The sequence below is a fragment of the Heterodontus francisci genome, chromosome 29 (genome assembly GCF_036365525.1).
Source record: "Heterodontus francisci isolate sHetFra1 chromosome 29, sHetFra1.hap1, whole genome shotgun sequence".
NCBI lineage: Eukaryota > Metazoa > Chordata > Chondrichthyes > Heterodontiformes > Heterodontidae > Heterodontus > Heterodontus francisci.
In genome coordinates, this window is record NC_090399.1 from 15,087,934 (window position 1) to 15,111,516 (window position 23,583).

Here is a 23,583-nt window from a genome sequence, read left to right on the forward strand (position 1 = left end):
ATTGAGAGGACGTTGTATGGGAGAATCGACCATAGTGTGTTCATATCCTGTCTATGCCACTGAGGAAGCATTTTGTGGTTTTACCTGCACTATGGAGGCGTTATCAGCAGTTGGCTTACATGAGCAAGGGGAAATATTATGTGACTACCTCCCAGACATCATTCGGGCATGGTAGGTCACAGTAGAGAATAGTACACTATGTTTTACCCCAACGCTTCCTCAAGGATAGGCCAGGTGGAACTGGTGGACATACACAGGCGAGTGGTAGTGGCGCTCAATGCCACTGCAAGTTTGAGGGACGATCTGGAACTGTATGTTAGCCAATTCTCATACCCCATACCCCCATTGCCCGAGCATATGACAGAGATTAGAAAAGGACTGGGCCGAGTGCATAATATTTATGAAATGCTACAGCAAAGGAGTGGGCAAGTGCAACTAGAAATTGAGGAAATAGAGGTGACCACCTGGTGGGAGGACCTATGAGACTGGGGAATGAACGTGCAAGTTCACCCCCTGGATCAGAATATTCTCACATGCTCTGATTGCAGCTCAGCTTGTGGTGTTGCTTTGCCTCCTCACCACCCTTTGTCAGCTAAGGCAACGAACTAAGAAACGGGAAAAGCAAGCACTTATACAAGAGGTTTTCCAGGAAGGGACTCCTCGGGGAGGTTGGCGGATCACGAGTTGGAAGGTGTTGTCTAAAACTAACTGGACCCTGAAGGGGCCAGGTAAGGTTTAAAGGGTAGAGCTCTGTCGGGGACCACCATTCAACCCGTGAACTGTATGTGACCTGTTAAAAGTGTAAACAAGTCCACAGCAGGGGACTAGGGATATACAGAGACAGCTATGTGGTGTAACTGAACTGTAAAGGGGAAGTGGATGTACTAACACCCGTGAGGTTTTATGACAACCTGTTTAAACTCACTGCTAAATTTGTAACAGATGCTTGGAGACCAGGGGTTGAGAGAGTGAAGTAATGCCTTGTTATCAGACAAGGGCTGGAAAACAGAGAACTAGCTATACAACGTGGTCGAAACTTGTGGGATGAGGCTACCAAACATAAGTAGATGTCAAAACCGGTGAAAGGTTGACCGACTGTGGTTGAGGTAGCGCACCCGCGGCGTTAGCCACAGCTAACCGACCAATCTCTGTACATCGGGTAGTCAGGTCCGACCCATCCCGAAACAGGGTATGGGTAAGCATGTTCCAAAGTGCTAGCTAGCTAGCTTAGGACTAAGTAGTCTGATCAACTATTTGGAGAATCGGATGGGTGAGGACTGATGACCTGCTCCGTTACGACTCTCAGATGAACCTAAGTAACCTAGCTTACGTGAACGTGTGAGTATAATCTCTGTTGAAAAGACTTTGAAATGCTGAATAAACGTGCTATATGGGAGCACGTCTTGAGTTGTTGATACCCAGAGTAAACCTCTGGACCAGGGCCAGTAGTAGGGATAGGTTACAAACTCTATCTGTATTACACACATATTTAACAATCTCCCCTCTGCTGGACTCCATCTGTATTACACACACACACACCTAAAGTGCTACAGCACTGAAACAGGCCCCTTTGGCCCACTGAGTCTGTGCCAACCATCAACCACCCATTTATACTAATCCTACATTAATCCCATATTCTCACCACATCCCCACAATTCTCCTACCACCTGCCTACACTAGGGGCAATTTACAATGGCCAATTTACCTACCAACCTTCAAGTCTTTGGCTGTGGGAGGAAACTGGAGCACCTGGTAGAAACCCACACAGTCACAGGGAGAACTTGCAAACTCCACACAGGCAGTGCCCAGAACTGTTTTAGACACACACACACACCTTTAACAATCTCCCCTCTGCTGGACTCTATCTCTATAACACACACACCTTTAACAATTTCCCCTCTGCTGGACTCTATCTCTATAACACACACACCTTTAACAATCTCCCCTCTGCTGGACTCTATCTCTATAACACACACACCTTTAACAATCTCCCCTCTGCTGGACTCTATCTCTATAACACACACACCTTTAACAATTTCCCCTCTGCTGGACTCTATCTCTATAACACACACACCTTTAACAATTTCCCCTCTGCTGGACTCTATCTCTATAACACACACACCTTTAACAATTTCCCCTCTGCTGGACTCTATCTCTATAACACACACACCTTTAACAATTTCCCCTCTGCTGGACTCTATCTCTATAACACACACACCTTTAACAATTTCCCCTCTGCTGGACTCTATCTGTTTTCGACACACACACACACACCTCTTCAACAATTTCCCCTCTGCTGAACTCTCTCTCTATTACACACACACACCTTTAACAATCTCCCCTCTGCTGGACTATATGTATTAAACACACACACAGACCTCTTCAACAATTTCCCCCTCTGCTGAACTCCCTCTATATTACACACACCTTTAACAATCTCCCCTCGGCTGGGCTCTGTGTATTACACACACAAGCACAGCTTTAACAGTTTTCCCTCGGCTGGGCTCTATCTGGATTACACACACAGAGGAATTTTCAAGTTGGCAGGCAGTGAATAGTAAAGTGCCTGCAAGGATCAGTGTTTAGTTTAGTTTTTTAAAAAATAAGTTTAGTTTAGTGATACAGCACTGAAACAGGCCCTTCAGCCCACCGAGTTTGTGCCGACCATCAACCACCCATTTATACTAATCCTACACTAATTCCATATTCCTACCACATCCCCACCAGTCCCGATATTTCCCTACCACCTACCTATACTAGGGGCAATTTATAATGGCCAATTTACCTATCAACCTGCAAGTCTTTGGCATGTGGGAGGAAACCGGAGCACCCGGAGGAAAATCACGCAGACACAGGGAGAATTTGCAAACTCCACACAGGCAGTACCCAGACTTGAACGCGGGTCGCTGGAGCTGTGAGGCTGCGGTGCTAACCACTGCGCCAGGGTCTTAACTATTTAAATCTATAATCAATGACTTAGACAAAGAGGCAGAGAGTAATGTATCTACGTTTGCTGATGATACAAAGCTCTGTGGAAAGGTAAGCTGTGGGGAGGACACAGAGAGGCTGCAAAGAGATATTGACGGGTTAAGTGAATGGACAACAAAATGGAACATGGAGTATAATGTGGGGAAGTGTGAAGTTATTCACTTTGGTCGTAAGAATAGAAAAGCAGAAAATTGTTAAAACGTGCGTAAGAGGTTTGAAAGGAGCAGATTCAGTATTAACTTTCACAAGGGAATTGGATAAATACTTAAAAGGCAAAAGAATTGCAGGGGAAGAGCAAGGGGAGTGAGAGAAACAAGGAAAACATTTTGTTCAGGAATGGACTTGGCAGTGGAAGTGCAAACCCTGAAGTCACTTCAGAAGCCGCTGCTTGCTGCAGTGGGGGAATCTTTTCCCTCTGGATGAAAGAATTAAAAAGGGGCCAAACAGTCTCATCTTCAGAGTTGTGCCTTTCTCCTGTGATTCCCCAGCATCACCCTCTGCTGGTGGATGGACGTTCCTGCACCATTGGAGAGGAAATCATCAGGGATTCCCTGGAGTCAATATCACACAGCACTGATCTAAACTGACAGGAGCAGCAACACAGCCACACAGTCAGTGTGGAGATGGAGAGGGGGGCTAGTGCCTCACTGAACTCGGAAACTTAGATAAACTTGTCAACACTCGCAGACAGTGTTAAATACAGTGTCCAGAACGTGTGCCTCAGATTACAGGGAAGATGCCTGTGCAGAAAATTCCCCTGCCTAACCTGTATAACAGGCCTCCAAAACAAACCATCCAGTTGAACAAAGTACTCGCCTTAAGCATGTTGCATGTTTCATAGTTGCCAGTTTTAACACTCTTTACACCTCATCACTTCAAATGTGGACAAGAACCAGAATGTACAGGCGCACCAGTGTCCCATTTGGAGTAAAAAAAAAATTCTAAAGGTCTGTTCATATCTGGCTTTAGGTCGAATGCTGTCACCGACATTGCAGTGACTGTCTAAGTACATGACAAACAGGATGCACAGACACCCACAGGAAACTAAAAAACGGCTGATACTGCCCTGTTACTTCTCACAGGGAGATGGTATTTTACCTGCTAACGACAAAGAAAGGAAGAACATGTAATAATGTCTGGACCTCCCAGAAAGCTTCCAAACCAATGAATTAATTACTGCCATAATGTCTCTAAAGGTGGCCTTCAATTAGGGCAATTAGGAATATTGCTCCTGGAAAACATTCCATGGAACAGATCAGCTGAATGGCCCGACCATTTCTTGGAATGTCGGTCAGGAACACCAAGAGAATTACTTGTTTTTTAAAATTTAATTATTGTCATGGATTTTCTCGGTCACCTTGAACATTCAGACTGGACATGAGATTGGGAGCACCTCTGACAGTGCAGCACTCCCTCAGTACCGCAGGCCACTTTTAATTTGCTCAAGTCTGACGATGAGGCGTGAAGCCACGAGTCATAGAGTGATAGTCATTTGCAGCACAGAAGGAGGCCATTTGACCCATCGAGTCTATGCCGGCTCTCCCTTGAGCAACCCAGTCAGTCCCACTCCCCTGCTCTATCCCTGTAGCCCTCCAAGTTTAGTTCCTTCAAGTGCCAATTCTCAACTGCCAGAGTGCTACTAAAAAAAAACTTAGCGAAATAAACCCCATAAATGGCATGGTTCATGTATGACAAGATGGATAGTGAATGGAAAAGTAGCAAATGTAACACCGCTATTCAAGAAAGGAGGGAGAGAGAAAACGGGAACTGCAGGGCCAGTCAGCATTACATCATTCATCGGGAAAATGCTGGAACCCGTTAAGTTAGTTATAATGCAGAACTTGGGGAAAAGAAATCCTAATATGTTTAGGCAGAGTCAACAGGTTGGCAGACTGTTACTGGAGGAGTACCGCAAGGATCAGTGCTATTTAAACCTATGAGGTAGATGAAGGGACTGAGAGGAATAGATCCACGTTTACTGACCATGCAAAGCTAGGCGGGAGAGTCAGTTGTGAGGAGGACGTAGAGTCATTGCAAATGGACATAGATAGGCTGAGTAAGTGGGCGAGAAGGTGACATAGTGAACTACAAGACCAGGCTAGAAAGATGCCGGAGATTGCAGACTTTTGCTTCTTCAATTTCTGACGGTGAAGGCGATGTTCCAACAACAAATTTACGTTGATATCGCGCCTTTAACTTGGGGGAAAAATTGTAAAGCTCTTCACAGGAAATGACATTCACCCCCAACCGAGCCCATCAGCTGCCAAGAAGACCGAGCAGAAGTGAAGCTTGAGGGTTTTTTTTAATATCTTGAAACCTCTGTCCTGTTGGCGGGGTCATGTTGGTCCTGTTCTCACATCCTGTCATCTATTTGCTGATGCTGTAGAGGCGGTGAACTGGGTGAGTTTCATAATCACTGAAGCTGCTTCTATGCTGCAGCTCCCAGCAGCTCAGTCTCGACTGGAAAGAACAGCAGGTTAACCACTGCATGAAAATGACAATGAATGTTGTTTGCGTCCCTGTCTCCATTATAACGTCGTATCTTTTTCTCATGGGTAAGTCAACGTTTCTATTCAGCAATGACTGTTATTGGGATGGAAGCAAAGCTGGGGCGAATGCTATATTCCGAACTGAGCTTGCTGAAGGTTTGCAATGTCCCGTGTGCTCTTTAGAGAAAGCGGGCGCTCGCTCCGAGCCAATGTTAACTCGTCAATGCAGTTCCGGGCGCCCCGTTGCTCCGATCATTGGCTCCCAACGAGTCCGGGAGATTTCAGGGACTCCAGGAGTTGAACCGGTTTCCGTGCCAGTCACAGACAGGGAGAGGGTGCTGGTCCTGGATTCAGGACAGGAAGGTTCAGGCAAAGAAAATGAAAGGAGGAGCCAAGTTAAATCTTGATCAAGTTCATGAATATGTGGAAGCGGCAATGAGAGAAATAAGGAGTGATGACTGACTAGAAGCTTTATTTCTAACAGGAGTTCACTCAGATTCAGAAATTGTACGGCAGACACCTCAATTAATACAGCTGGTCGAAAGCAAGAATGTGGTTATGGATTGCACCATTAATTTCGCTGGACCGAAAACTTACAAATGGCTAAAAAATGGCCTGCCAGTCTCACAAACTATCCCAAAGTACAACGAAAGAGTAGCCGAAAGCATGAGGGAGTCCGAAAACCAGAAAGTGCTGCTGCTGTCTTTGCGGATCAGGAATCTTACAGAATGTGATTCTGGAAAATATTATTGCACGATGGAGAACCTGGGGAAGATAAAGAAGGGCGCGGGGACCACCCTGACCGTAACGCGTAAGCACATTGCGTTAATTTTGATTGTGTGTGTATGTCTGTGCTTGTGTGTCTGTATGAGTTTCTGTGTGCGCATGAGTGTGTGGTAGTTTGCATCTGTGTGAGTATGTGCGTGTGTGTCTACGTATGTCGCTGTGTGTGTATGCATTTGTGAGCCTGTGCGAGAGAGTGCATGTGTTGTGTATGCATGCACATACACACAATATCACATAATATTACACATACGCATAAATATACACTCACAGACACATGCACACACACTCATACAGACGCATACGCACACATACATACTCACAAAGACACACTCTCAGACACACACATACACTCACTCTCGCACGGTCACGCACTTAAACTGACACACTCTTACACAAAACACATACATACATAAAAATATTCTGTCTGTCTGTGTGAGAATGTATATGCGTCTTGTGTGTGCATGTGCTTATGTGTTTGTCTCTGTGATTGTGTGAGAGTGTGTGTCTGTGTGAGTATATGTGCGTGCGTGTCTGTGCGAGAGTGTGAGTATATATGCTTGTCTATATTTGTGTGCGTCTCAGTGTGTGAGGATGGTGTGTGCCTGTTAGACAGTGTGAATATGTTTGTCTGTGACAGTGAGTGTGTGATAGTATCTGTGTGAGTGTGTATGCATGTGTGACAGTGTATGTCTGTGCTCGAATATTTTTATGAATGTATGTGTGAGTGCGTGTGTATGTTTGTGTGTCAGTTTATTTGCGTGCGTCAGTGCGAGAGCGTGTCTTTGTGAGTATATGTGTGTACGCATAAGAGCGCGTACGTGTCTGAGTGTGTGTCTGTGAGAGTGAATATGTGATATTGTGTGCCTATGTGAGAATGTATATGTGTGTGGCTGTGTGAGTTTATGTATGTGTGTGTCTCTTACAGTAAGTTTAGATATCTTTGTGATAATGTCTATGTGTGTGTGAGGGTATGTCTGAATGTGTGTCTGTGAGGGTATGTAAGTATGTGTTTGTCTATGAGAGTGTGTCTGTCTGTCTTTGTGATAGATTGTGTGCGTCTGTGAGTGTTGTAATATATCAGCATAAATACACCAAGAAAGACTATTACTGAGACCCCCATCATTATTGTGATACAAAAGCATTTGTTTTTAATGGCAAGTGCACGGAAAGAATGGGTATTCATTTACCGAGGCACCAATGCTTGGCTGACTTTATCCATTATCATTTTAGGTGTTTCACAGGAAGTTCAATGCGTCCCCATCAACATTATACATATTGGAGTGTCGGCTGGTGTGATAGCAGTGCTTTGCGTTTCATTAATTGTAGTGTCTGTACGTCTCATTCAACGAAATAAAGGTATTGTTACAATTTGATTTAAAATCATCAATACTGCAATGGCGATTGCTGCCTTCCTTAAACTTTAAATGCACGCCTTTCATCCTCTTCGCGTCCTCACTTTCTCAATGATGTTTTCTGCTATCTTGTCCTACTCCAGCTCATTTTATTTTAAAACCAATTCATTCAGTCTCCCTTTCCTCTGAAATCTCCTGTCTTTTATAACCATTGTTTTATTATTTACCTCCCCTCCACTCACCGCTGCACACCCCCTCACTCCAACCTACCTTTTCAACTGTTGTGTGGTCATGACCTAGATCTCTCAATAAAAGTAACGAAGCTATTTATTGTTATAGATTAGTGCATTTTTTTCATTGCTTGCCAAGCCTCAACTGTGACTAAAATAACATTGAAAAAAATGCAGATCATTGGCATCCATTCTCTGCTCCACTGGAGCGTGCTGGCTGCAGTGTGTACTATCGATAGACTACACTGCAGCAAGTGTTCTCCCGCAGCACCTCCCAAACCCACCACCTCCAACACCTGGGAACACCATCACCTCCAGGTTCCCCTGCAAGCCCCACACCACCCTGACCTGGACATCTATTGCCACTCAGTCATCGTCTCTGGCTCGAAATCCTTGCACTCCCTACCTAACAGCACTGCTGGAGAACTTTCATCACCCAATCTGCCGTGGTTCAGGCAGATGGCCCACCACCACATTCTCAAGGGTAAATAGTAATGGACAATAAATGCTGGCCTAGCCAGCGACGCCCACATCCCATGAATTAATTAAAAACACAGTGACTATATATATGTTCATAAGTGCATGTATTAAGTTTCAAAGGTCATTCCCAAACATGTTTATGAGTACAAAAAGTTTTGCTATACATTGCCAATTTTAGGCAATGGCTAAAAAGTAAAAAAAAAGATAAGAAGGGGTATGCACTCAAGCGTTGAGCTATAAAGTTTAGTTTATAATTTATGTTCATTGAGTTGAACCACGTTTGCCTAGTTTCTTGGGTTGCAGCATATTAGATCCCTACACTAAGAATGGTAAAATTATGTTCATTGTAGTCACTCAGTTGGTAGTCAGCGACCAGAGGATTGTGTCGAGCAGGAAACGTGTATTAGAGATTATTTTGGACATTTTGGGTAGGAAATAATGATTGGCACTTTAATAAGCTGAACGGCGGTGGGGGAGGGGTGGGGGGTGGGGTTGGTGGGCGATGGCAAGCACAGAAGCGAAATACCCCCAGTCTATGTTGGCAAGGTTTGGGCAACACGTTTCCCATGTGAGTGCTTAGGTTGGCAGCAGAGGCCCTGTGGCTTTATGGTTCATTGAGGATCCAATCCGCTGCGGGGCATGGGGTGGGGCGGGAGGAGTGCCGGGGGTGGAGGGCTGGGAGTGAGTTCTAAAACATCCGTATAGGAGGTGGATGGGTGGAATAGGCTGTGAATAATAAACGTTTCAGCCTCAAATTCGAAAGCATAACGAAATGTGCCAAGCACCAGAGTCATTCTTTAGGACAGTGACATGTTTGTCAGTATATGTCATGTTCATAGCTATTACTGATTCTGGTGTTACACACCACGCATTTTTGCCCAGCTGAAGTTCCATTGGAAAGCCATAGCTATAAATCATCAGCTTTGAAACTGTGAATGATATACTCATCATGGATCCAGATTTAATCCTTTTATCCTGTTGTTCTTTTTTGCAGCTTGCATTGTTCTTCAGAGGTAAGTTCATGTACTGCGTTCATTTGCTTCACCCCTCTGGTTCCTCCTAAGCTGAAAATGAACCGCCCCATTTGTTTTCCCAAGCCTCTGAATATGACCTGCATTGAAATTAAAACTTATTGCATTTGTAGCCTCCTTGCTGAATATATTTGCTAACCATGTGCTTTCTTCTTCCACAGACAGTTTGTCGCATACATCACTGAAAAGTCAACAGGTAACTGATTTCTAAAATGTAAAAGGGGATTCATAAGATGACAAATCGGTTTGAATGAAAAGCCCCTTGGCCCATTCGTGCTTATTATTTCAGAACCCCAATTTTGCCATCTTCAGCATCTAGTTCTTGCTGAAGTGACTCAAGTGTTTTGGCTGCAACCATTCTTCCTAGCGGTCTGTCACTTCCAGTTCTTCCCTCCACAAGTCCTATTCCATTTTTAAAGTAAATGGGCCTCCTATTTTTGCACAATGCAGTGCCTTGCAGTAAAAGTTACTGAACTTAATTTGCCACTGATCAACCCTAACCAGCTCCCTCTTCTCTGAACACATGTATTAAGCAAGGGAGCAAGAAGGGATAAAGAGAATTTTATTCATGTAGTGGGTTGTTATGATCTGAAAAAAGGGTCCTGGAAGCAGATTCAATCGTAACTGTCAAAAGGGAATTGGTTATGTATTTGAAAAGGAAATTTTTGCAGAAAATGGGGAAGAGCAAGGGAATGGGACTCTTTCAAAGAGCTGGCACGGACATGATAGGCCAAATGGCCTCCTTCTGTGTTGTATGTTTCTATAATTCTATGTGCTTGTTTCGGGTCTGCATTATTCAAAGGATCATCAGTGTTTCACAAATTGCAGTCTCTGCAAATACTGTGAGGTCGATTATCCATTGTGGAGGATTCATCAGTTTTCATCCGCTTAAGCCCTTATCTTCATCTCATATCAAAGTCCTGGAGCACACGTGAACTATTTGGTCTTGGTTGGTGTGTTTGTTGCCTCATGAAAGCCTTAAAGAAGCTTTAATTTAATATTCTAACTATTTACCTTCATGCTTAATTTGTCTTAATTCACTTAGGGCTTGATTCCTCTCACTGACTGCTCTCTCAGCATTATAATATTGGAAAACATTTTTTTTTGACTTTAGGTTTTATATCAATTACAATGTAACGAACCAACTTTGTTTTGACACCAAAAATCTTGTTGATTGGCTTCTGTGTAATTTTTTACATGACTCAAGAGTCACCATTTTCCTTCTTGCAAGCTTTGTACTTTGATAAAGGGGAACCCATTGACGTAATGTACTTGAATTTCCAGAAGGCATTTGACAAAGTGCCACATAAAAGGTTATTGCGCAAAGTAGGAGCTCATGGTGTAGGGGATAACATATTAGCATGGATAGAAGATTGGATGGCAGAAAACAGAAAGTATGTTTAAATGGGTCCTTTTCTGATTGGCAGGATGTGATGAGTGGAGTCCCGCAGGGGTCTATGCTGCAGCCTCAACTTTTACAATTCATATCAATGACTCAGATGAGGGGAGTGATGGTTCGGTAGCTAAATTTGCAGATGACACAAAAATAGGTAGAAAACTATGTTGTGAAGAGGACTTAAGGAGGTTGCAGACCAATATTGAGTGAGTGGACAAAAATCTGGCAGATGGAGTATAATGTGAGAAAATGTGAAGTTGTTCACTTTGGCAAGAAGAATAAAAAAGTGGAGTATTACTTAAACGGAGAATGACTACAGGATTCTGAGGTGCAGAGGGATCTAGTTGTTCTAGTAATAAGTCACAAAAAGTTAGTTTGCAGGTACAGCAAGTAATAAAGAAGGCTAATGGAATGCTATCCTTTATTATGAGAGGAATTGAAAATAAAAGTAAGGATGCTATGCTTCAGTTATACAGGGCATTGGTGAGACCACATCTTGAATACTGTGTGCAGTTTTGGTCTCCTTATTTAAGGAAGGATGTAAATGTGTTGGAGGTGGTTCAGAGGAGGTTTGCTCGATTGATACCCGGAATGAGCAGGTTGTCTTATGAGGAAGGGTTGGACAGACTGGGCTTATTGTCAATGGAGTTTAGAAGAGTGAGAGGAGACTTGATTGAAGTATATAAGAACCTGAATGGTCTTGACAAGGTGGATGTGGGAAGGATGTTTCCTCTTGTGGGTGAGTCTAGAACTAGGGCGCACTGTTTTAAAATTTTGGGTCACCCTTTTAGGACAGCGATGAGGAGAAATGTTTTCTCTCAGAGGGTTGTGGAACTTGGGAACTCTGCCTCAGAAGGTGGTGGTGGGGTTATTGAATATTTTTAAGGCAGAGGTAGATAGATTCATGTTAGGCAAGGAAATCAGAGGTTATCGGGGGTAGATGGGAATGTGGAAATCGAGACAGAAATAGATCAGCCATGACCTTATTGAATGGTGGAGCAGGCTCAAGGGGTCGAACGGTCTACTTCTGCTCCTAATTCGTATGTTCGTATGTTCTCCTTAATTTCCCTTTTAATTCCCAAGTATTTATTTTTCCTTCTGGTTACTGTTGGTTACACTGTCTTGCATTTCCTCACATTGTTTCCAAAGGATTTCTGCTCATTATTCACTGATTTAATGCTGTCAAATGTGCTTGAGATTGTGCTATAAAGGTCAGGTACCACATTCCTATAGTTTCTCTAATGAATTGATTCCTTATCTATACTGTGCTGTGATAGAATAAATAAGGAGAATCTGTTTCCCTGGCAGAGAGGTCAGTAAGCAAAAGGCATAGATTTTAAATAATTGACAAAAAGAACCAGGGGTGAGATGTGTTTTTTTTTTAACCTGCAGTGAGTTGTTTTGATCTGGAATGCACAGTCTGAAAGGATGGTGAGAGCAGAATCAATACTAACTTCCAAAAGGGCATTGGATATATACTTGAAAAAGAAAAAAATGAGCTTTAGGAAACAGCAGAGAAGTGGGATTCATTTGGTAGCTCTTTCAAAGACCCAGCATGAGTATGATAGGCCGAATGGCCTCCCTCAGCATGTAAGATTCTATCTTGGGCAGACCTTAAAGCTTGTTTTGCTAGACACAAGCCTAATTTTACCACAACTGATCTTTATTTCTAGTTTTGAAACACATGGTTGCATTCTAAAGTGACAAAAGACAAATCTATATGGTAATTTATATGAAGCCAATTAAAGAAACTAATCTTGGAAATATCCAGAACAAGGGGACATAGTCTCAATATTAGAGCTAGACCATTCAGAGTTGATGTCAAGAAATACTTCTTTACTCAAAGGGTAGTGGAAATCTGGAACTTTCTCCCCCCAAAAAACAGTTGAGGCTGGGGGTCAATTGAAAATTTCAGAACTAAAATTGGTAGTTTTTTGATAGGCAAAGGTATTAAGGATTGTGAAACCAAGGAGCTGAGATACAGCTAATCCACGATCTAATTAAATGGTGGAACAGCCTTGAGGGGCTGAATGGCCTCCTTCTGTTCCAACATTCCTAAAAAACCTAACAATGCTGCAATTCCACAGCAGGTCAAGCATCATCTGAAAGATTTGGAAAAACTATTATTTTATATAAGGCTACTGAAGGGTTACAAAGGAAATATTTAACCATTTTTAAATGCAGCTGGGGCAACCATGTAATCCCTGCACTTGCTGCTTTTACATGTCATTCATTTACATTTCGATAACTGAGAATTATTCTGTGAAATCATAGAAATTTATGTATCCTACGAATATACTATATCCTCATCTATTTAAGAAGATTTAAAAACCCAGTTGCTGAACATTCAGGCAAAAATATACTTTATTCATAAAAACTTTGCAAAAATACATTACAAAACAGTTCAAATTTCACATTTCGGAATAGAGATCAGATTTCTGCGATGCAGAAACATGAAGTGCCTCACAACTCTTGCCTTTCCATTTTATATGCAATGTACATTTGCAATTCACAGCAAAACCGTACTTTGGTGCTTACAGCCTGAGGGGCTTTACACCGGTTCCAGCCCCATGGTTCACTATGGTGGGAGGACCTTACACACTGGCCTTTCCCTGTTACGTCTTTGCGGTGGCTGCCCCAAGCTTTATTGCATCCTTCAGCACGAAGGTCCATAAAGTTTTTTCCCCCAAAATATACTTTATTCATAAAATTTGCAAAAATACATTACAAAACAGTTCAAGAGAGTTGAGAGCAGTTAATGAAGCATACAGTATCCTGGGCTTTATAAATGAGGGCATAGAGTACAAGAGCAAGGAAGTTATGTTGAACTTGTATAAGATATTAGTTTGGCTTCAGCTGGAGTATTGCGGCTAATTCTGGGTGCCGCACATGCGGAAAGATGTGAGAGCATAGGAGACAATACAGAAAAGATTCACAAGAATGGTTCCAGTGATGAAGAATTTCAGTTATGAAGATAGATTGGAGAAGGTAGGACTGTTTTCCTTGGAGAAGTGAAGGCTGAGAGGTGATTTGATAGAGGTATTCAAAATCTTGAGGGGTCTGAACAAGTAGAGAGAAACTGTTTCCACTCATGAGAGGATCAAAAACATGAGGGCACCGATTTAAAGTATTTGGTAAGAGAAGCAAAAGTGACATGAGGGGAAAACAATTTAGGCAGTGAGTGGTTAAGGCTTGGAATGCACTGCCTGTGAACGTGGTGGAGACAGGTTCAATTGAAGCATTCAAAAGGGAATTATGAAAAGGAAGAATGTGCAAGGTTATGGGGAGAAGGCAGGGGAATGGAACTGAGGGAATTGCTCTTGCAGAGAGCTGGTGCAGTCATGATGGGCCAAATGGCCATCTTCTGCGCTGGAACGATTCTGTGATTCTGTGAATCTGTGAAAACAGTTCAAATTTCATATTTCAGAAAGTACAAGAGAGATCAGATGTCTTCGTTACAGAAACATGACGTGCCTCACAATTCTTGCCATTCCATTTTAAATGCAGTGTACGCTGGCATTACATTGTAAAAAAAAACATTTTGATGCATATAGCCCATGGTTTCTACATGGGTTCCAGCCCCTCAGTTCAGTTCACTATGGTGGGAGGCCCTTACACTGTGGTCTTTCCCCAGTGAGCCTTTGCAGCAGCTGCCCCAAGCTTTAGTGCATCCCACAGTACTTAGTCCTGGACCTTAGAATGTGCCAGTCTGCAACACTCGGTCATGGGCAACTCTTTGCTCTGGAAGACCAGCACATTTCGGGCAGACCAAAGAGTGTCTTTCACCGAGTTGATGGCCCTCCAGCAGCAGTTGATGTTTATCTCTGTGAAAGTCCCAGGGAACAGCCCGTACAGCACAGAGTCCTGTGTTACAGAGCTACTCGAGATGAACCTCGATTAAAACCACTGCATCTCTTTACACAGCTGCTTTGCAAAGGAACATTTCAGAAGGAGGTGAGCAACAGTCTTTCCCCACCAGAGCCACCTCGAGGGCGGTCTGTGGAGGGCGGTGAGACTCTGAGCACACAGGAAGGATCTGACAGGGAGGGTCCTTCTCACCACCAACCAAGCTACGTCCTGGTGCTTGTTTGAAAGTTCATGCAATGAGGCATTCTGCCAAATGACTTTGGCAGTCTGCTAGGGGAACCATCCAACAGGATCCACCATTTCCTTTTCCCATAGGGCCTTGAGTATATTCCGTGCTGCCCACTGCCTGATGCTTTGGTGGTCAAAGGTGTTTTTCTGCACAATTTTTTCCACGAAGGATAGGTAGTAAGGCACGGTCCAATTGGATGGAGTGTTCTGGGATTCTATGCACAGCTTGATGCACACAAAGATATCCATCAGGATGAGGGTGATGTTGGGTACATTTTCCCTCCCTTTATCTAGAGGTTTGAACATTGTGTCCCTCTGGGCCCGGTCCATTTTGGATCTCCAGATAAAGTGAAAGATGGCTCAGGTGACTGCCACGGTGCAGGACTGGGGTATGGGCCAGACTTGCATCACAAACAGTAACAACATGAGCACCTTGCAGCTGATGACCAGGTTCTTACCTGCAATGGAGAGGGAACACTGCTCCCACATTCTCAGTTTATGTTTTACCATGGCTACACGCTGCTTGCAGTTTTTGGCACATGCCCTGGCCCCTTTGAACCATATCCCCAGCATCTTCAGGTAGTCTGACCTGACGGTGAAGGGAGCAAAGGTTCAGTCAGCTCAGTTCCCAAAGGACATGGCCTCATTCTTGCCATGATTAACTTTGGCTCCCGAGGCCAGTTTGAACTGGTCACAGATGCTCATCAGCCTGTGAACGGACAGCAGATCTGAGCAGAAAACGGTGACATCATCCATGTACAGGGAAGCTTTAACCGAGGGCCTCCGCTGCGTGGAATTGTCATCCCTCTTATGCCTGCATCCTTCCTAATGGACTCAGCAAAAAATTCAATGCAGAAAACAAACAAGACAAGGGAAAGCGGACAGCCCTGTCTGACTGCAGATTGGATCGGGAAACTTTCTGATTCCCACCCATTAATTGCAACTGCGCTACTGATTTTTGTGTAGAGCAGTTGGATCCAATTGCAGATTATGTTTTTGGACAGCATGTCCGTCATGTAGGTGTGTGATATCCTGTCAAAAACCTTCTCCTGGTCCAAGCTGATGAGGCAGTTGCTCAGCCCCCCTGTCCTGCACATAGGTGATCGTTCAGGCGGTAATCCAATCCATTCGCATATTTGTATTGGCATACAATTTATATAAACAAAGTCACCAAGATTTTAATGCTATCCCCTTTCCAACAATGTAACACATACTAACAAATCAGTAAAAACACATTTTTCCCATAAAACTGTCCTACTTCAACATAAATAGCTTAACATTTCCAAGAGACCAGCATTAGCCATTGTTCTAATTCTGTACTTTGCAGATGTAAAAATTGTAGAAATTATTTAATTTTAGTTGAGGGCTGAAACATTTAGTCAGACAAACTGTTAAATAAATGGTTGGAGTGCTATATTTGTGACTTCCTGCTTTTTAAATCTCTTGTCAAATGTTATATATTTGAATTTATTTGCCAAACAAAGTGCTCTTTCTTTCCAATAGGATCTGTCCCATCAAACCAGGAAAGGAAGCATAAGGTAAGCAGGGCCTTGCTAGAATTTTCTACCATTAATATATCAATAAATGTATTTACTTAAGAATCAGTAGAAAACTCAGCAAAATTTCCAGAAAACAATGTATGTACATTTATACGATGCTGTCTTAGAGCATGTATCTGGGAAAATGCCTAATTGATAATTATTTCATTGAATTAACAAATATTAAAGCATCAGACACTTTAAAAAGTGTATGTATTGGGATCTTATTAAATGCAATTTAAGACTGATACATTTTATGCATGCATAAAGATATTTATTAGCTCCAAAGGTTAACACGGAGTTTGTGAGATACTTTATCTTGACTATAAATGATGAGCTCTCCAAAGTGTTGATGTCCATGAAATGTGATAATAGCTTGTTAGGAATTTGCATATTAGACAGGCACCTTATATATTTACAAAGTTGTACTGTTTTAATTAGAATGTTACCTAAATTGAAAGAGGGATTATGCAACATAGCATATAATGCTTATGATTGCAAAGGAGCTTAATAAATGTAAATTTCATTATCGTGAGAGAATGGGAACTGCATTGGAACACGCTATTTGCAATGGAAACCAATTATAAATTGTACAACTGGAATGGAACTTTATTCATTGGGGAATTAATGGCAGACAATTGAAGTATTAAGAATCCGTACACTGGGAGTAAATGGAAAAGGGCACGAAACATTGGATTCCATACAACATGAATCACGGAGATGTGGTTTGATCAGAATGAGATTCAGTGGAACTGATTGGGATAGAGTTGGGAGTAATGTGGAAGTGGTTGGCATTGATGATGATATATTGTAAATCTATGCAATGAGAATTGGTGTTTGACGTTCTATACAATGGGCAGGAATGGGGCCTTCAGTCGCTCCTTAAAACCTATCTCTTTGATAAAGCTTTTGGCTAAAGAACCAGGGGTGACATGAGGGGAAAAAGCAAGACCTGTCATGCACTGTCTGAAAGGGTGGTTGCAGCAGATTCAATGACAGCTCTCTAAGGGAATTGGATAAATACTTGAATGAGATAAATTTGCAGGGCTTTGGGGAAACAGCATTTTGTTTTCTTTTGTGTTTCCTTTTTGCTTTTTTTAAAGGTGACCTTTATACCCCAGGCCCCTTTATATATATATTTTTTAAAAATAACTTTATTAAAAACAGATAAATAAAACAAAGAGCGGGACTAATTGGATAATCCTTTCAAAGTTCCAGCACAGGTGTGATATACTGAATGGTTTCTTTCTGTATTGTATTATCCTATGAATCTTTGATTCTTTGGCCACATGTCCTAATTCCTTTTTATGTGGCTCAGTGCCACTTTCATCTGATAATACTTCTGTGAAGTGTCTTGGGACTTTTTATTACATTAAAGGTGCTGCATACATCTGCATTGTTGTTGTTCACTTGGAAATTCAGCAAGTGTGTTGCTTAATAAGATAGAGCATTATCATAGAATCACAGAATGAGACATGACAGCAGGAGGCCATTCATCTTAGTGTGGATTTGGAAGATTTATCCAATTAGCCCCACTCCTCTGTCATTTCCCCAGAGCCTTGCAATTGTTTTCCCGTTGAAGTATTTATCTAATTCCATTTCGAAAGTTATTGTTCATAAAACAACTTTACTGATGCATTCCAGATCATGATAAATTGCTGCATTAAAAAAAAATCCTCTTGCAACCTCTGGTTCCTTTTCCAATTACTTTTAATCTGTTTTCTCTGATTTTTGATCCTAAGCCACTGGAAACAATTTGTCATTTACTTTATCAAAACTCTTCATCATTTTGAACACTTCTGTTAAATCTCCCCTTGAAAATTTCTGCTCTAAGGAAAACAACCCCAGCTTCTTGACCTAACAGAAGTTTCGCATTCTTGGCACCATTCCAATAAACTTCCTCTGGACACTCTTTAAGGCCTTGACATCCTTCCTAAATTGTGGTTCCCTGAATTGACAACAATGCTCCAGTTGGTGCCTAATCAGCGATTTAGAAAAGATTTAGCGTAACTTCCTTGCTTTGTACTCTCATGCATCTGTTTGGAAAGCCAAAGATCCTGTATGCTTTTGTCATTGCCTTCTCAACTTCTCTTGCAACCTTCAAAGATTTGTGTATGCATAACCGCAGGTCCTGCTGTTCCTGCACTTGCTTTCAAATTGTACCATTTAGTTTATATTGCCTCTCTTCATTATTCCTGCCGAGGTACATCACTTGAGATTCGCTGAATTAAATTGCAGTCTATGTCCCCTTGAGTTTGCTACTATCCTCCTCACTGTTGAATACATTTCTGATATTGTAGCTTATTGTAGTATGGATTTTATGCCACTATTTAAAAAAAGGAGGGAGAGAAAACACAGGGAATTACAGACCAGTTAGCCTTACATCAGTAGTGGGGAAAATGATAGAGTCTATTATAAAGGATGTGATAGCAGAATACCTGGAAAGCATAAATGGGATTGGACAAAGTCAGCAAGGGTTTACAAAAGGGAAATCATGCTTAACAAATCTACTGGAGTTTTTTGAGGATGTAACTTGTGGGACAGATAAGGGAGAACCAGTGGATGTGGTGCATTTGGATTTTAAGAAGGTTTTTGATAAGGTCCCACATAAGAGGTTAGTGTTCTAAATTAAAGCATATGGGATTTCGGGTAATATACTGGCATGGGTTGAGAATTGTTTGACAGACAGGAAACAGAGAGTAGGAATCAATGGGTCTTTTTCTGGGTGGCAGGCATTGACAAGTAGGGTACCGCAGGGATCAGTGCTTGGGCCCTAGCTATTCACAATATATAGTAATGACTTGGGTGATGGAACTAAATGTAACATTTCCAAATTTGCAGATGACACAGAGCTTGGTGGTGGTGGGGGTGGGGGGTGGGGGGGGGGTGGGGTTGGTGTTTGGGGTGGGGTTGGGGGGCGAATGTGAGCTGTGAGGAGGATGCAAAGGGGCTCCAATGTGATTTGGACAAGTTGGGTGAGTGGAAAAATGCATGGCAGATGCAGTATAACGTGGATAAATGTGAGGTTATCCACTTTGGTTGTAAAAACAGAAAGGCAGATTATTATCTGAATGGTGATAGATTGGGAAAGGGGGAGCTGCAACAAGACCTGGGTGTCCTTGTACACCAGTCGCTGAAAGCAAGCATTCAGGTGCAGCAAGCAGTTAGGAAGGCGAATGGTATGTTGACCTTCATTGCAAGATGATTTGAGTACAGGAACAACGATGTCTTACTGAAGTTATACAGGGCCTTGGTGAGACCACATCTGGAATATTGTGTGCAGTTTTGGTCTTCTTATCTGAGGAAGGATGTTCTTGCTATGGAGGGAGTGCAAAGAAGATTTACTAGGCTGATTCCTGGCATGGCAGGATTGATGTATGAGGAGACATTGGGTCGACTAGGCCTATATTCACTAGAGTTTAGAATAATAAGAGGGGATCTCATAGAAACCTATAAAATTCTAACAGCACTAGACAGGCTAGATGCAGGGAGGATGTTCCCGATGGCTGGGGAGTCCCGAACCAGGGGTCACAGTCTCAGGATACGGGGTATGCCATTTAGAACTGAGATGAGGGCGATTTCTTCACTCGGAGGGTGGTGAACCTGTGGAATTCGCTACCGCAGAAGGCAGTGGAGGCCAAGTCATTAAATATATTCAGGATCTTAATGCCAAAGGGATCAAGGGATATGGGGAGAAAGCGGGAACAGGGTACTGAATTAAACGATCGGCCATGATCTTTTAGAATGGTGGAACAGGCCCGAAGGGCCGAATGGCCTGCTCCTGCTCCTATTTTCTATGATTCTATGTTTCTGTGTAATGTCTAGTCTCCTGCTAATGCTTAGATCCTTGCCCCTTAAAGCAAAATGTGAAATCATCCTACAATCTTGATAACAATTATCTGGCCAGCTAGAGATCAGACCAATTGTCATTCTCCTTTTAGGTGTGTTTGCTAAGACCATTTAAAGACTGTAGGCATTCCGAGCTTTGGGTCAGTAAGATATTTACAGTAATAAAAACAAGAAATGCTGGAACCACTCAGCAGGTCTGGCAGCATCTGTGAAATATGAAATAAAGATGCTGCCAGACCTGCTGAGTGGTTCCAGCATTTCTTGTTTTTATTTCAGATTTCCAGCATCCGCAGTATTTTGCTTTTATGCTAGATATTTACAGTAGTTGGGAGATTCCCTGTGCATGGCAAATAATTAACTGCCTTGCTCTTTTTCAAATGATAGTATAGAATTTTACTGAGAGAAATGTCACCATTATGCATTATTTATGATTTGCTTTATCTATTATCATGTAAATAGCATATCTGCCAAATTATCTATTCATCTGCCTTTGCATCTCTATCTGTCTTTTTTACTATCTATCTATCCTGGCTTTTAATTTCTTTATTTTATATTATTGATGAATTATATTGTCAATCGGCACATTAGCTGACTTTTCACTGTGATCTCTATATTTTCAAAGCACAGAGAGGGCAAAGCTTCGATCTCCAGTCAAGAGGAAAAGAAGAAGAAAAGAAAAGCAAAGCAGGGTCACCGGATGGACAATGAGGAATATGTCCACGTCCGCCAATCCCAGGAGTACATGCCCTAACCACAAGAACACAGTCAGACATTATTTAAGCTTCTCAGTCATCCTTCAGTCTTTTCCAAAGGGTGATTTCCTCTTTCTATAGTTTTAATATGTTGCCTGTTTTCAGTAAGGTAAATAATGAATAGGTAAATCAGACTTTATGCCAATATAATTCCATAGCTTTTCTATTACCATCTTTATATTCATTAATTGCACCAATTAAATGGTGGTGGGAAATGTTGTATAGTGTTTTTTTTTCAATGTGAAGTTAATAAGTTATTTTATTTTGGACAATAAGAGTAAATTATCAGATCCAAGGCAAAACCACAATGTCATTTCTTCCTGCACTCTGTTTCCTTCCTCTTTTTCAACACGGACAGATTCCCAATGCTTGCACAAGGGGTGCGATTTCACTAGCCCCCGGGTGGTGGGCTAGGAGATGGGGGAGGGCCAGTATAATGTTGGGGAGCTGAGCCTGGAGGACTCCCTGATTCAGTCCTGCTGTGGGGTCATTTTAGCAGCCAGTGGCTCGCTGCCGGAGGCGGGCGGCCGATTTAGGCAATTAAAGGCCCAATTAAGGGCCATTTTTCCCAGCGCCTTCTCGAGTGTGGGGAGGTGGTCATCCCTTCCGGAGGCTCCATGGCCCAAGGAGCTGCACCCCCACTACCCGGCCCACCGCCCACACCGGCATCAAAGGCCGCCATCACGGCCCTGCTGCCAACCTGCGTGGCTCCGGCAGAGAAAACCATTCTCTAACTCTCTGCACGGGCATCTCAAACTGGAGGCGGCCTGTCCTGCTCCTTGCAGCATCATCAGCGGCCATCTCTCTGGGTGGATCTGCCCAGGTTGCAGAGCTGCTGGTGGTCCTCTTCATTGGATGGCGGGCCCGGGAGCCGCATTTGGTCCAGACATCGGGACTTAAGCCTCTGCCGGTAAAATCCTGGCCTGGGCAGAATTTTCCGGACCCACTGGCGATGTGCTGGGATGTGGGGAGGGCAATGACGCCGCCGCTCATCGGGGCTGGCTGACTTCAGTGGAGATTAACATCAGGCTGGGAATAAAACCTGCGTTGTACCCCATCCAGTCAGTCTCTCGACGGGCGGGCATTGTCTGTTGTACCGTCAGACCTTCATGTTAGTTTGTGAAATAACAATGGCGAAATTTTGGAGACATTTTAAGCAAGCCTTAATACAAAGCAAAACAAAGCTTGTTAAAGCTTTCAAGAATGCAAGTTGCATTTATTGAGTTTATGACAGGAGAGCTTATAAGCTCGCGTCAAATTCCACTCTCCGTTATATTAATGGAGGCGTTTCTCCCACTTCTTAACACCTCGCTTAACGAGCAGAAACCGGCGTAAAGATTTTAGCCGTCCATAGAAACTACTGTCGGTAATATGATACATTAAGTTTTTTAGCTGAAAAGTTGCACCTAGTGACATCGACTCTAGGGCACAGGAATGTTTATGCTCCAAATGACTCCAAAATGCTGCGGATGCTGGAAATCTGAAATCAAACCAGAAAGTGCTGGAAACACTCAGCAGATCTGGCAACATCTGCGGAGAGAGAAGCAGAGTTAACGTTTCACGTCTGTGAACTTTCCTCTCACCCTTCTTTATCGCACCCGGTCCTCATATCCTTCTGCACCGTTCGCCCTCCTGTACTTATCTAACTTCCTCTTAAATGCATCTACGCTCTCTGCCTCAATTGCTAATTTAGAAAAAAGGCTCTCCAGATAATAGCAAAAAAGACTCACTAAATACTAATAAAACGAACACGTTACCATCTAATTGTGTTTGAATCCTGCTAGTTCACTCCCTTGGACTACTGGGGCAAACGGAAATAAAATACTTCATCAGAAGGAATAATCTTTAAGCAGAACCCTTTATTCAGCTCAACTTCATTGAGTTAGACTGCCAAGAGTTTGCAAGAATAAACCCACGCACCAGTTGCAACTCACAAGTTGCTTTCAGTGTGCCTATGTGGAGGTGGGTGGATGGATGGTATCTTGTGCGTGTGCGTATGTGTGTGGGGAGGTAAGTGGTGCTCAGGTTTCTATGCATATTCCTCTGCACGCACACTTTTCACACTTTTAAAACCCTGCCTGTAGTTTTTGCAGTTTGACACTGTCATTGTTTCAGAGGTCAGTGGAAACTCTGAGGCGCTGGCTGCTGCAGGTATTTCGTGAGAGGCTGGTTGCTTATTTTTAGCCTGGCACATCGTCAGAGGCACAAATCTAATATTCTATCTTAACCACTTCAGCCGCTGTGCAATGTTGCGAAACCTTCACCTAAATGTGCGGCACTACGGTCATGTTTGTTTTCGTGTTTGACCGGATGCCACTTTTACAGAGCAAGCAGGCCTGTAATTAGAATTGATCATTAATTTAAAAAGTCGAAAGGCACAGCAGGTTGATCAATACCTGTAGGCGAGAGATGTTTGATCGGAATCGAATTATTCCCCAGTATTTGACACGTCTAATAGGTGGAACCCGCAATATTCTACAGAGAAAAGGTATGAACCGCATCCCCGAGCCATCTCACAAACCGGCCTGTCTTGGCTCAATTTGCCAATTTGGAACCGACCTTAAATCTGGTTGGAGAAAAGCACGTCACACATATGC

The 23,583-nt window shown here is 42.8% G+C and overlaps 1 protein-coding gene across 2 annotated transcripts; it reads left to right on the forward strand.

Moving 5' to 3' along the window:
* Window positions 1–5,356: 5,356 nt before the first annotated feature.
* Window positions 5,357–21,205, forward strand: LOC137345950 (uncharacterized). Of its 2 annotated transcripts, none has more exons than XM_068009205.1 (7): window positions 5,357–5,543; window positions 5,962–6,288; window positions 7,494–7,619; window positions 9,320–9,338; window positions 9,518–9,552; window positions 16,351–16,385; window positions 20,862–21,205. In XM_068009205.1, the coding sequence occupies exons 1-7, from the start codon at window positions 5,477–5,479 to the stop codon at window positions 20,940–20,942; spliced, it is 690 nt and encodes a 229-aa protein (XP_067865306.1). In that variant the 5' UTR covers window positions 5,357–5,476; the 3' UTR covers window positions 20,943–21,205. The 2 variants fall into 2 exon arrangements, with proteins under 2 accessions (XP_067865306.1, XP_067865305.1); XM_068009204.1 differs by having other exon boundaries at window positions 5,360–5,543; window positions 20,857–21,205.
* The last annotated feature ends 2,378 nt before the right edge of the window (window positions 21,206–23,583 follow it).

What these genes read in the sequence shown, in the direction of transcription:
- LOC137345950 (XM_068009204.1), top strand. Translation starts at nt 5,477, where the DNA reads ATGAAAATGACAATGAATGTTGTTTGCGTCCCTGTCTCCATTATAACG. An exon ending in GACCACCCTGACCGTAACGC is followed by an intron (nt 6,289 to 7,493) that starts GTAAGCACATTG and finishes TTATCATTTTAG; the next exon opens with GTGTTTCACAGGAAGTTCAA. An exon ending in ACCAGGAAAGGAAGCATAAG is followed by an intron (nt 16,386 to 20,856) that starts GTAAGCAGGGCC and finishes ATATTTTCAAAG; the next exon opens with CACAGAGAGGGCAAAGCTTC.